This window comes from Carya illinoinensis, chromosome 16 (genome assembly GCF_018687715.1).
Source record: "Carya illinoinensis cultivar Pawnee chromosome 16, C.illinoinensisPawnee_v1, whole genome shotgun sequence".
Taxonomy (NCBI): Eukaryota; Viridiplantae; Streptophyta; class Magnoliopsida; order Fagales; family Juglandaceae; genus Carya; species Carya illinoinensis.
The window spans coordinates 23,152,081-23,164,105 of record NC_056767.1 but is presented as its reverse complement, the minus strand read 5'-3'; the positions used below and the strand labels follow the sequence as shown (position 1 = coordinate 23,164,105).

Sequence of the window (12,025 nt, the reverse complement as noted above, 5' to 3'; positions counted from 1 at the left end):
GCTAAGGTTGCATTTATTGGAGTAATAATGGTATAAAGAGGGTTACCTACGTCCAACTTTATGCACGGCAAGCAACTTTTGAATCCTTTTGAAGAATGATAAGAAGATGATCATCAGAACAGCTTTGGTTTTTGTGAAGGTAATCTCAACTATTTTGAGTTTTTGTCCCAGCTGTAATGCAAAACCCTCAGAATTCTGAAATGCCCCTTCTCTTCCTCAATTCTTTTCTCTCTGTTTTTCTGCAAAGAGAGCAGATAAAGGAATTTTCTTATTTGAAACTTGGAAGCCTTGAAACTAGCAGAAAGTTGCAAGCTATTCTCTTCAATATGACCAAATCACCCATCTAAAAGATGTCATCCGTATTTGTTTTCTTGGAGTCTTGACGATTTTATTTGTGGATGTTGCAAATAAAAGTTGTGGGCTATACTGGGTACTAAAAAGTCACAAAAGGAGGAGAATGTAACAGTGTTTGAGTATTTAAATTTGCAGAGAATCAAATGGCATAGGTGGAAAGCAGTCAACAAGAGGAAAAGCTCAATTCTATGTCAGGAATTGGGTATGATTTTCTTTTTGTATTTTTTGCTTTTGATGGCTTCTATGATTAGGCTTTAATACAAGTTTATTTGGATCATTTTCACACACTAACTGGGGCACCAAAAGCAATGATTAGAAGCATCTTACACTTTTGGACCAAATGCTGAATTTTTTTTGGGAGGAATGGATGTATAAACTATAAGTTTCCCAAGGATCCTAGCTGAACAGGGAAAGATCTTGAAAGATTTTTAGAAAAGAACAGAGACAAGGCATAATTGATTAACTTATTTGACAAATTAATGAAGACAAGCCAGCCGTCTTCTCCAAATACATATGTACACACACCAGAAAAAAATATAATATAATAGAATGTTCATTGGGATCATATTCTTTAATCTATTTTCTCTAGACCTTCACATGGAGTCACATGATCCAAATATGTGGTATCAGAAGTACCAATCATCCAAATAATTGCACTGCCAGAGTAATTATCCCAGTTTGCATACATAACTTTACCCAATATTCTCAATAATAATAAAAAAAAGTATTATGAGAAAATAATCTACTTCCACATAATATAACCCACTATGTGACATTTGAGAAGAAAGGTTGATTGTGTAAAGAGTAACTGAACTATGAAGAGAATGATTAGATTCATTCGAGTATGTAATCAAATTGCTATGCAAAACAGAATGGCATAACTCCACTATCATTGAATTCCTCAAGTTTGTCGCCCAACAAGGAAAAGGGGATTCCTCTAACAACAGTGATTTCTCAAACTGGTCATGAAATATATTATAGCCTGCCTGCCATAACCCATAACAGTGATATTAACCCGAGTACTTTTTCAAAGAGTTGCACAAGCAATTCTTCATTCAATATGAGTACTACAGGCAAAGAAGATAAAATTAACCAAAATGCGAAGACAATCATGATTGCATTAGCCTCCTTGTCTCATCACTTAAAATCAAGGATTAAAAAAGAAAAACTATGAATAAACACACCTTCAGGACCCCACCCACCATCATGTTGTAATGTATTGCCCCCCTCTCACCTACACTACCGAAGTATAACCCACCCCTTACTTTTCTACATAGACAACAAAGGGCAAAAAAAAAAAAAAAAAAAGAGAAAGAAAAGTACTTAATTAGACAGAGATCTAGGCCTCCATCTTCATGATTGAAGAGCTAAACAAGGTATCATTAACTGCTCTTTCATGACCTTGAAGTACAAAGAGGAGATTAACTAAGACCTTCAATTGCTGCTTAGACTCTGAGCAAGTAGATACTAAGCTCAGGTGCTCCATTGCTATCAGGGTTCATCATGTAGAAAGCTTCAGAATCCCTAGACCCTACAATTCTCTCAAACTTGGCCCTCATGTACATGAGCTCTCCATCGGACCCAGCTTCAGCTTCATTCCCGGGCAAAACACCAGCACCCATTGAAATCGGCTCCACAGCCTTCAAGACCTGCAACTCCTTGGCTCCACATTCTCTCCTCGTTGCAAATCCGCACTTCTTTCCATTGCAATCAGTCCTCCATACCGGCTCTTCAAGCAGTCTCACAGCCTTCTTTTCTTCTTCCTTTTCCCTATCACACTCCAACGCAATTCGAACCAACCCAGATGCCATTTCTCGAACCAGGACACTAATTGGAGTAGCAAGCTCAATCAAGAAAGCAGGTTGAGAATTGGGATCCCTTTGGAACGCAATATGAACGCGCCCACGCCGATGCCCGAAGAGAGTCCCAACCACTCGGGAACCGAGACCCAGAGGTAGATTCGAGCGGTTCCTTCCAAAAGCGGTCAAAACCGATCGAACCCTCGAAACCACCACAGCTTGAAGTTTTCTCCTTTGTGCTTGGGCTGCAGCAGCTACAGGTCCCGGGCCAGCAACCCTATCATCTTCTTTTTTCTCTTCCTCAACGGCTTTTGAGGAAGATTTGATGCTTGGAACTTCATCATCGTCTTCGTTGCCAACTTTAGTCGACCAGTGGAAGTGCCTCTTGGAGGAGAAATCTTGAGAGCTCTTAGCCATGACTGACTTCATCTGAGAAAGCAAATCAAAGGGAAGGCAGCTCCTTAAAAGATGATGCAAGAGAAAAAGAGTGCGTGAGAGAGAATACCAAGCCCGAGAGTAAGAGAGTTCTCTCCCTCATTGATATGTGGGGCTTTCATCTATTCTTTGTTTGGTTGTCTCTAGTTCTTTGTTGTGGGGGCAGAGAATCCTGTCAAAAGAAACATAGGCTGCCCACCAACTGATTTAGGAAATCAGAGATAAATTCGAGACCTGGAAGAGAGAGAGTGTTTGAGATAGAAAAGAGAGGAATCTGAGGAGACAATCTGTGTGTTGTTTCGCTTTCTTGTGGGGCACCGAGAAACTGGATTTTGCTTGACTGACACTTTTGACTTGAGTCCAAAAACAGTGAAACAGGATTATCTTATCTTTTTCTTTCCTTTTCTTAAATACATTTTACAATTATAAAATGATAAAATAATTATCTATTTACAATTTCTCTACAACCTTCTAAAAAATAAGATTTTTTTAAATATTTATTTTAATTTTGATTTTTGATTTGATATATTTAAAATTTTCAAAAATTATTATTTTATTAATAAATTGTAAATAAATTGTAAATTAATTATAACGTTGTCATCTCTTAGAGGTAAACAAATAGTATATGCATTGCTTATCCTCCTTTTACAAGTTGTTTAGTTTCAGAGATGAGATGATCTTGTTCTTTCATTCAAATACTTATTTTAAAATAACTTCTTAATCTAAAATTATTTTATCTCATCTCACTTTTTAATCCAAACACATAATTTTTAAAAACTATCTCATTTCATTTCAACTCAATAATCTCTTTACTATTCACAAATCATTTAAACTCATCTCATTTCACTATCCAAACAAGTGCTTAATCATTTGATATTATGAAAGATGATGATAAATAATAATTTTCTATATGATGGAAAACATCATTCTTTTTCTATTAAACATCATCAATGTATAGTTTTAGACCATAGAAATTGTAGAAAATATTTGTGAGAAAATTTGAGGAAACTGACAACCAAAGCTCTCTCTCTCTCTCTCTCTCTCTCTCTCTCTCTCTCTCTCTCTCTCTCTCTCTCTCTCTCGTACCAGACATGCTCAGGAAGTGAGCACACTTGTAATCCCATGTCTTGTAGTGCAAAGCTACCCAAAATGATGTCAAGAAGTTCTGAATTTCTCATGGCTAATGTTGGGTGCAGGGTCTACAACAACAACACACTTGTTCACCAACCTGGGAACTAAAGCCATTTTACTTGAGGGGACCCCAACAACACAGAACCCTCTCTCTGGGATTCATCCACCAAAACATAGATACATCATTGTCTTTGTGAGACCCACTCTTAACCTCACCATGCGTCATCTTGGGGTGGAGCACTTTTAGCAGCCCTCCAAATGACCACCTATATAGTTTTTTCTCTTTTTTTATTTATTTATTTAAATCTATTAATGCGTCCTTGTCACCTTAAAAGATTTAAAAAAAGAAATAAAAGTAGCCTTGTCACATTAATTTGGTGTTTGCTTTGGCTGCAAAGAGCATCAATATTTTAACTCATTTTGATAACAAACGCTTTAGATAAGCCTCAAGGCATCTTTTCTTTTTCTAGGCAACTTAAATCATTTCTAGACAATTTCCTTCCCTTTTGTACTTTTGAGAATGAAGGATACCGAAATGGTCGGCCCCCCTTGCTGAATTCTGTATCTTATTAATGCATTCTCAATTTCACAAAAATAGAGCCAAAGACGAACCAACCCCTACAAATAGATTTACACAACTGAAATAAGAGAGAATCACTGTTCTAACTGGTAGAAAGTTTGGAAGAATATTTAAGTTTGGGTGCCTGTTTCAAAAGAATAATCTTCTTGCAACCCATGTGCGGCTTCGCACCATGCCATGGTGCTGGTATTAAAAAAATTGGAAGAAAGAAACTAAGCTGCCCCATGCTTTTTTCCCCATCCTGATCGTAGAAAAAAGTCCAAACCCCAAGGACCTGAACAATAGTTTTCCTGTAAAATAATTACAAATGGTTCTGAAAGAAGCGATTGGTTGAACAAACACTCACTAATTACATTAGCTTATAGACATGGATTCATAAATAGAATACAAATTGAAGTGCCCATATCCTATAGGCCAGCAAACTTGTCAAGGATATTTTGTACATAACATAAGAGATATTAGAAGCACGGATGGAAGAGTCAAGGATGCTTGCCTATGGCTAAGAAAATAAAGATCCTAGAGTCAGCTCTCTATGGTTTGGTCAGGATCGGGTTGCTTTGGGGGAGCAGCCCCACCATTCATTCTTGCACGAGCCTCTGCAAACATTCTCTGTTGCTCGGCCAATGCTTCTTCCTCAGTCATCTCGGCTCCATTGCTCCACTTGCCACCTTTTAGAGAGTCCTGCTGGAAAACATTCACGAAATGTCATCAAGAATTAACCACTTGGCCAAGTTAGACCATGTACACCACCTGCCTAATTCACCAGTTCAATTGTCCATTTTAAAACAACCAGTAGTAAAAAATATGTACACCAAACAAGCGCAAGGGAATGGAGGGCATCAGAAAGAATTTTTCATGTCAGACAAGAAAAGAGAGAAAATTTGGGTTGGAAAAAAACAATGCTTGAACCGATTGTACCAATAGCTAGTCTCTATTTTCACAGCTATTTGTACAGTACAGTTTTCAAAAGACCAGTCTTGCAACAAGTGAAACTCCACAAGGAACATAAAGTAATGACAAGTTACCATGGTCTCAATCTTGTGTTGTTCGTAAGCTGCGTAAACCTCCTCAATGTACTCACCAAATCCAAGAACCTGATAATAAAATTCTTGTGTGAGTCATCACAGAATTATTTTAAAGATATAAATCAACACAGAATGTTTAGTCTCCCATAACAATGGGGCTAAAAAATACAGAACCGCTCTTAATATTTTAAAATAACCATTATTGAGGCAGAAAAGAAGTATAATATGAATTCGGGTAATACAACTTCTGCCATGTCGATCATATTTAGAATGTTAACCAGATTGTCAAGAGTAGTATACGCAAAGTTTAATTTTCAAAAGCACACATAGTCCTTCAAGAGTAGGATGTATGGCTTAGGGTCACATGGAGATAGATGGAGAAACAAGGTGCCAAAACTTGTGACAGTATCAAGCAGGATTTGATCACAATCGATAGAATTCTAAATCATGTACATGAAATCTCAAACACTGTACAGAAATAAGAAAAAAGTACACATAAAAGTACTGGAAGACTAAAATATGGAAATGGACATGCATCATGGACAGAGAACCATTAATCATCACAACACAACATTCAAGATAAGACATGATGTCAGAAACCTCTAAAGCCTTGAGTACATGCTCAGGTGCAATAGTTCTTTTCTCCTCTCTGCCACAAACTTCATTAGACTCTGATGAGATAAGGTTTATAAACTCTGCAAGAGCATAGAATAGAGGGCAAATCTCTAATCAGTACAGAAATGAAAACATTAATTGAACATCTAAAATAAACTAGCAACCAATTGGTATTGCAATTTGGAGCGAAGTAATATACTAAAATAGTTTGCAGTAGCTAGTATGTCAAAACCACCAAAGGAATACATTAGAGCAGCAAGCAGGAAAACCAATAAAGCAGGACTACAATGAGAGGAAGCGGTGGGTACTCTTCAGCAATGGGCAAAAGCCTCACTGAGCAATACCGCATGGAGGTAGAAAGCCTACGAGTTGTTTAGGAATAATACACTGAATGATCTAAGCAACTAGCACAGTGTTTACTTTTTAAAAAAAAAACAAAACTCAGAAAGTCATTCAATACAATTAAAATATAAACTCTCTGTCACCTATAGTTATAACCTAGCCAAAGTTTGATTCATTCAGCTTTTGTTCAAGCCTCGGAGCCTATGCACAAACTATTCCTTAACAGGAGCATCAATGGTAATGAGAAGACAATAAACACAATTTATTCTCTGCATCCAAATGGTGGATAGGGAGAGGTAATGAACATTGCCAATATGTCCCTTAATTTATATATTTTTTTTTTATAAGTGCCCCTTACTTTATATTCCAATTAGAAAGGCTTAAGTCCGCTCATGTTGAAGGCTCAGTAGGACTGTGAGAAGGTCAGGTGTAAAAAGCAGTCAAGGCACAGAGAGTTTATTGATAATTCAAGGCGAGTTTCAAACACACTTGTAGAATTTTCTGTGGTACATTGCCAAGTCATACCTCATGATATAGGAAACACAAGGGACCAAAAAACAAATTCCCCATATAGGGGTTCTTGGAAGCAGCAGAGGCCTTGTGGTAATGCACAAAGGCAAGGGACGCATTTCCCTAAGGTTGTGTTTAGATAGAAGAATTTGGATTTAGATCTAGATTAGATTTTAAACTTGAATTTCAAATTATATTTTCAAATAAGGAGTTTGAAATCATGGATTTGGGGAGAAAGATTTAAATTTGAGTCTTCAAATTCCAAACGCAACATAAGTTCAATTATGAATCATGAAGTGGATAGCAAGAGTTTCAAGAACAACTAAGAATCAAACTAAGTTCACAAATTCTCTTTGGGGTTAAACCTGCTGAGATGCAAGCTTTGTAACTTCTACCTTATTGCAACACAATTGAGCTAAACTCAATGATGCTCCGATTAAAACTAAATACCAAATTATAACTTTTCTAAAACAAAAAAGTGGGAAACCGGACATTATATCACACAGATATGAACAATTAATCTACAACAACAGTCCTTGGAGCAAATGGAAACTCCTCATCCCATAAAAATAAAATAAAATTTTAGTCCATGCATTCAAACTTCAATCTTGAGTGCCAGTTGCATTAACCCATCAAGAGAGATTAATTCAATATTCAAGCTAGAAATAAATCATCACTTTTTCTCACCTACACAACACTCAATTAAAAGATCTTGGGCATCTCTTGCAACACGAACATCCGGCGGCAGCATCTCCTTGATGATTTTGGTCATTGTTGCTGGAGAGAAACCATGGTTTGCATCAATAAAGTAATTGGGTGCACCGAAACAAGAAGCATAAACTGTGTGAACATCAATTTATATATATATATATGCATGGATAAGGCTCCTTTATTCTCTCTTAGTGCTGCTATTTTACAGTTAATTTAGTGCACAAGGAACACGAATTATACATCCCAGCACACAGACCATTCTAAACTCAAAGCAAAGTACAAGTTCCATTTAAGCAAATAGTTCCTTTCCATGTCTGTGCCTAAACAAATATCTCTTGACATTTCTAGCCACCAAACGACTGATATAGATGCCCCCAATATGTAATATTAGTAGCTTCCTCAACTACTTTGCTTTCATTACTCTTGCTCGACTCCCCACCTCCCTTCCCTTTTTTCAGTGCGTTAACCTACTTTTATATGAATCACTTTCCTTAAATGAATTTTCTAAAGGTCCACAAAGCATACACCTAAATCATACTCTTAAGTGAAAACTTAAACCAATCAATATGAAGGTACAGCCTGTAGCAACAAAGTTAACTTCATTGAATTATATATAATATCAACTGTATAAATCCATAAGAAAGATAATCCCCTGAATCGAAACAGATCACTATTCTATTCTACTACTCATTTTATATCCTAATACATCAAATTCAGCCATGCTTCCTTTGGAAAATAAATAACAAACAGACAACAAGAAAACGAAAATTCAAAGAAATTAGCGAAAAGCACAAAATAAAAATAAAATGAAAACGGAAAGAGCCCAGAGAAACGAAAACCCCAAAAAATAAACCTTTCGGAAGCGAAGCATCCTCTTTGGACTTCCCGACGATATCCATCGGCTCCATACTTAACCTTCAAAACAAATCCAACCATAAACATACGAAATCTAAAAACAAACATATACACAAAAATATATCACAGATCTGAATCCGCGCGATGAAAAAGAGGGAGATGAGATTGCGACTTACCGAGCAAGGCGATCTTGGATTCTATGGGCCAAGAAGGACGAGTCAACCGATTGAAGATCCGAGTTGGGGGAAAATCGGGAGGGGCATGGTCGATGATATATGGACAGGGGTTGGGGTTTCTGAGTTCTCAGGATAAGGCGTCGAATTCTCGCTCGCAGGTGATTAGGATTAGGGCACACAGCGCGTTGGATAAGATTTTCCCCACGCGCAAGAGTGGGCCCAGTGGGCCACTCTGATCTTTTTATAGAGTTCGCAATAAGGAATGTGATTCGCACGTGATATTAGAGGCGCGTGAGACTACATTTTGTAACTTTTCGAAATGTTTTTTGCACTCTCTTTTTCTCTACGTTGAAATCCGCTTTTTAATAAAAATAAAAAATTCTTCCACCAAGAAAAACCCAAAAGGAATAGCCAGACGCTTAGTTTCCTTCCCCTCTTCTCTTTCCCTTTGCTCGTTCTATGCACGCAGGATCGGAATTTTGTTGGCCGCGCGTGACGGACGTCTCCCTCTCCTGCACCAGTACGGCGGTTTTACTCCGAGCCTGAGTTATTAGTTGTCGGTAAATTTGGTCGTAGAATGATAATGTTACCTAGAAGCATAGCCTTTAGAGCCCCGTAGCTGCCGAGGTGGGCCCCCGGCATGTGGACTGGTTAGTAAAGAAATTTTCTGTTCCATTGACTTGTTCGTACCTGCTATTGTTAGTATGCTCGCCCTCTTTCTAGTTTTGATGGTAAATGTTGATATTGAAAAAATAAAAAAAAATTTGTTATATATAAATACGATCCGTGTTAATATGTATATTAATATTAATTTATTTATATTTAAAATTTAAATTAATATTATTTTTAATAAAATTTATTTTTTAATCAATCATATCATATTAATATATAGATTAATATATAATTATACTTACAATTATATTTAAAAAAAAAACACACAAACATATTTAAAAAGAATGATTTGAAAAAACCAGGCTACAGAAAACCTCCTCTCTTGCTAGAAAACTACCCTAACCTATAACTGTCGAAAGGGCAAGTAGCTCCACCTCTCCCTTCTTCTTTCTTTCTTTCTGGTTGTTTTTAAATCTTGCTTTATTTAACCGTATATTTTTAATTTTGTATTTTCTGGTCAAAGTTTAGAGGGATATTGTTTTGATGTTGTCTAAAGGCTAAAAGTCAAAGTCCACCACACCCCCTTCTGGCTTTCTAAGTTGTCGATCTTTTCGACTATCAAAGGACTTGTCAAAAGGAGTGGCGCGTGCTCTATAAGCGCGGTTCAAAGTTCGCATGTGGCGCCGACCTGCTATCACATAGGAGGGTTTGCTACCACCATGTGCAGCATTTTTAGAGTCAATGACTTTAGCATCTTCAAGATCGACGGTCTAGCATACTCCTAGAGTGATGCGTGTCCTTCACATTCCATTACAATCTCCTTTACTTCAGTGTATTTTGGATTCCAATATTTTTTTTTTCAGTGTTTTTAAAGTCTCTGTAATTTTGTTGTATTATGTTGGTAGTGTTAGGTAGCATTAAAAAAAAAGGCTATTAGATTTATTGCCTATAACAAGAGAACTCTTTCTTCCTTTGGAGGATTGATGGTGGTTTTCTATCTCCTCCTTTAGAAGTTGGGGATGGTAATCTATGTTTTTACAGAGTATTATATTCTCAAAAAAATTAAGATTGAAATTTTTATTTTACAGAGTTTCATATCTCAAAAGATTTTGTCATTAGAGAGTTTATAGAAATAAAAACAATGCACGTCACAAAAAAAATTTGTGTGCGGGGAAACCCTAAACAAATAAGTAGTTTGGCTTGTAATTTAGATTTTTTCCTGTATTTATCAATCATAATTATAACTTCGGTTTCATTGAATGCAATGAAATCTATTTCCTATATATATATATATATATATATATAAGCATGAGTTGATTTTATACATGAGTACTGCTATATCTATTGTTAGACCAAGTATTCTTGAACATTTCAAAATTATAGCCGCAACCCAATCTCTTCCAGACCCAACGTGATCAATATTCCTTGATATGCTCTTTCACCTATATCATGCTAAATAGTCTTATTTTCATTTTGTCTGTTACACAAAATTTATTTTGTCATAAGTTTTATCTGTTACATAAGATATTTTGTCATATATTACAAGTATATAATGTTAAATATATCATCTATTACATGTATGTCATGTCATGTTCACTGTTACAAGTATGTCATGTTAAGTGTGTTTTTCGTTACATGTGATACCATATTATGAAATATTATATGTTATATGTTTAAGTCATGTTACGATAAAACCCTATCTCAAGTTGGTCATATCTTTCAAGTTATGTTCAAGTCACGTTATGTTATGTTAGGACTTCTGTCATTTCGTATTCCAATCACGTTTCATCTTGAGTTACATTTAGTTTCGTGGGGTCCACAACAACTGTGGCACACGAAGTATGGGGTCACAGCAATTGTGACGCATACACTACGTGAGACACAACAATTGTGACATGTAGAATACATGGGGCTACAACAACTGTGGAGTATGTATTTAAGCAGTTAAAGTCAAGTTTCAAAGCAAGTTTATGTTAAGTTAAGTTTCAGATCAAGTTCATGTCAAGTCAAGTTTAATTCACGTTTCAATTTAAATTATGTCAGTTATGTTATGTTGTACGTCAAATTATGCTTTAATTACTTATGAATTTGATTATGCATCATACTTTTACGGTCATCCATGCATCATTAGCCTGTGTGGAGGTTTTTTTTGTTAACTTAATGAAATTTGTAATCAAATCTCACTATGGTAGTCCCAACTACCATTCCTCCCGAATGATAGATCTTGTTACAGGACCTGAAAGAGAATCAGGAGTTGACTAACTAGACACAGTTAACTAAGCGACGATGCGACATCAATGTTAATATAGTAGTTAACGTAAATGACTATTTGTACGATGAAATTGCATCTTCAGTTTTTTTTGGATCATTAGCATTTTGGACTAGTGTTGTGATCTTAATTGTTCAATGGATCCTTATATATGAAATATGTTTTAAGCATTTGGGATATTTTCAAATTGGTGCATAGTATTGCTAAAGAAAAAATTTACCCGCTGCGAATATTGCATAATGTTATATGCATGTTAGGAATATTGCATCTTATATGTCATGAACGGGGGCAGGTAACATTGTATTGCATGTCTCGACATTTCAAATATCCGTCCGATCCCAAACAGAATTTGGGGGCGTCACATAATACCTCTTATGCTCAATAGGCGTCACATAATTGCCTAGGCCACCCCTCTCAAGCTATTTTAAATGAATTGTTTCATTCCAAATATTTAGATGATTCCACATCCAATAAACAAGGATTTTGTTCATCGTGCCTTGAAGGGAAATCCTAATAATTACCCTTCAGTGACTCAACTCATCAAACCAATCAGCCTTTAGCACTTATTCATTCAAATGTATGGACATCCCATGTGTATTCGGTTGGTGGAT

The 12,025-nt window shown here is 36.2% G+C and overlaps 2 protein-coding genes and 2 long non-coding RNA genes across 5 annotated transcripts; 2 read left to right on the top strand and 2 right to left on the bottom strand.

Moving 5' to 3' along the window:
- LOC122299858 lies at positions 1–1,673 on the top strand. The gene is made up of 2 exons (XR_006239788.1): positions 1–139; positions 490–1,673. It is a non-coding gene; the product is annotated as an uncharacterized LOC122299858 (long non-coding RNA).
- A 113-nt stretch (positions 1,674–1,786) lies between these two features.
- On the bottom strand, positions 1,787–2,884 carry LOC122299857 (protein MIZU-KUSSEI 1). Its single transcript, XM_043110319.1, has one exon. The coding sequence runs from the start codon at positions 2,580–2,582 to the stop codon at positions 1,800–1,802; it is 783 nt and encodes a 260-aa protein (XP_042966253.1). The 5' UTR covers positions 2,583–2,884; the 3' UTR covers positions 1,787–1,799.
- A 1,663-nt stretch (positions 2,885–4,547) lies between these two features.
- LOC122299614 (protein Dr1 homolog) lies at positions 4,548–8,745 on the bottom strand. 2 transcript variants are annotated; one of them, XM_043110001.1, is made up of 6 exons: positions 8,534–8,745; positions 8,356–8,417; positions 7,479–7,568; positions 5,925–6,019; positions 5,325–5,393; positions 4,548–4,980 (listed from the first exon to the last, which is right to left on the bottom strand). In XM_043110001.1, the coding sequence occupies exons 2-6, from the start codon at positions 8,408–8,410 to the stop codon at positions 4,822–4,824; spliced, it is 468 nt and encodes a 155-aa protein (XP_042965935.1). In that variant the 5' UTR covers positions 8,411–8,417; positions 8,534–8,745; the 3' UTR covers positions 4,548–4,821. The 2 variants fall into 2 exon arrangements, with proteins under 2 accessions (XP_042965935.1, XP_042965934.1); XM_043110000.1 differs by having other exon boundaries at positions 4,548–4,983; positions 8,534–8,740.
- Positions 8,746–8,919: 174 nt separating this feature from the next.
- LOC122299615 lies at positions 8,920–11,586 on the top strand. Its single transcript, XR_006239712.1, has 2 exons — positions 8,920–9,183; positions 11,367–11,586. It is a non-coding gene; the product is annotated as an uncharacterized LOC122299615 (long non-coding RNA).
- The last annotated feature ends 439 nt before the right edge of the window (positions 11,587–12,025 follow it).

Bases quoted from the DNA above. Each gene is read 5' to 3' on its own strand.
- LOC122299857 (XM_043110319.1), bottom strand. From the start codon at position 2,582: ATGAAGTCAGTCATGGCTAAGAGCTCTCAAGATTTCTCCTCCAAGAGG.
- LOC122299614 (XM_043110000.1), bottom strand. From the start codon at position 8,410: ATGGAGCCGATGGATATCGTCGGGAAGTCCAAAGAGGATGCTTCGCTT. The intron at 6,020-7,478 runs GTGAGAAAAAGT...ATGCTCTTGCAG, and splicing joins TTTAATTGAGTGTTGTGTAG to AGTTTATAAACCTTATCTCA. The intron at 5,394-5,924 runs GTTTCTGACATC...TTTTATTATCAG, and splicing joins ATGTACTCAAGGCTTTAGAG to GTTCTTGGATTTGGTGAGTA.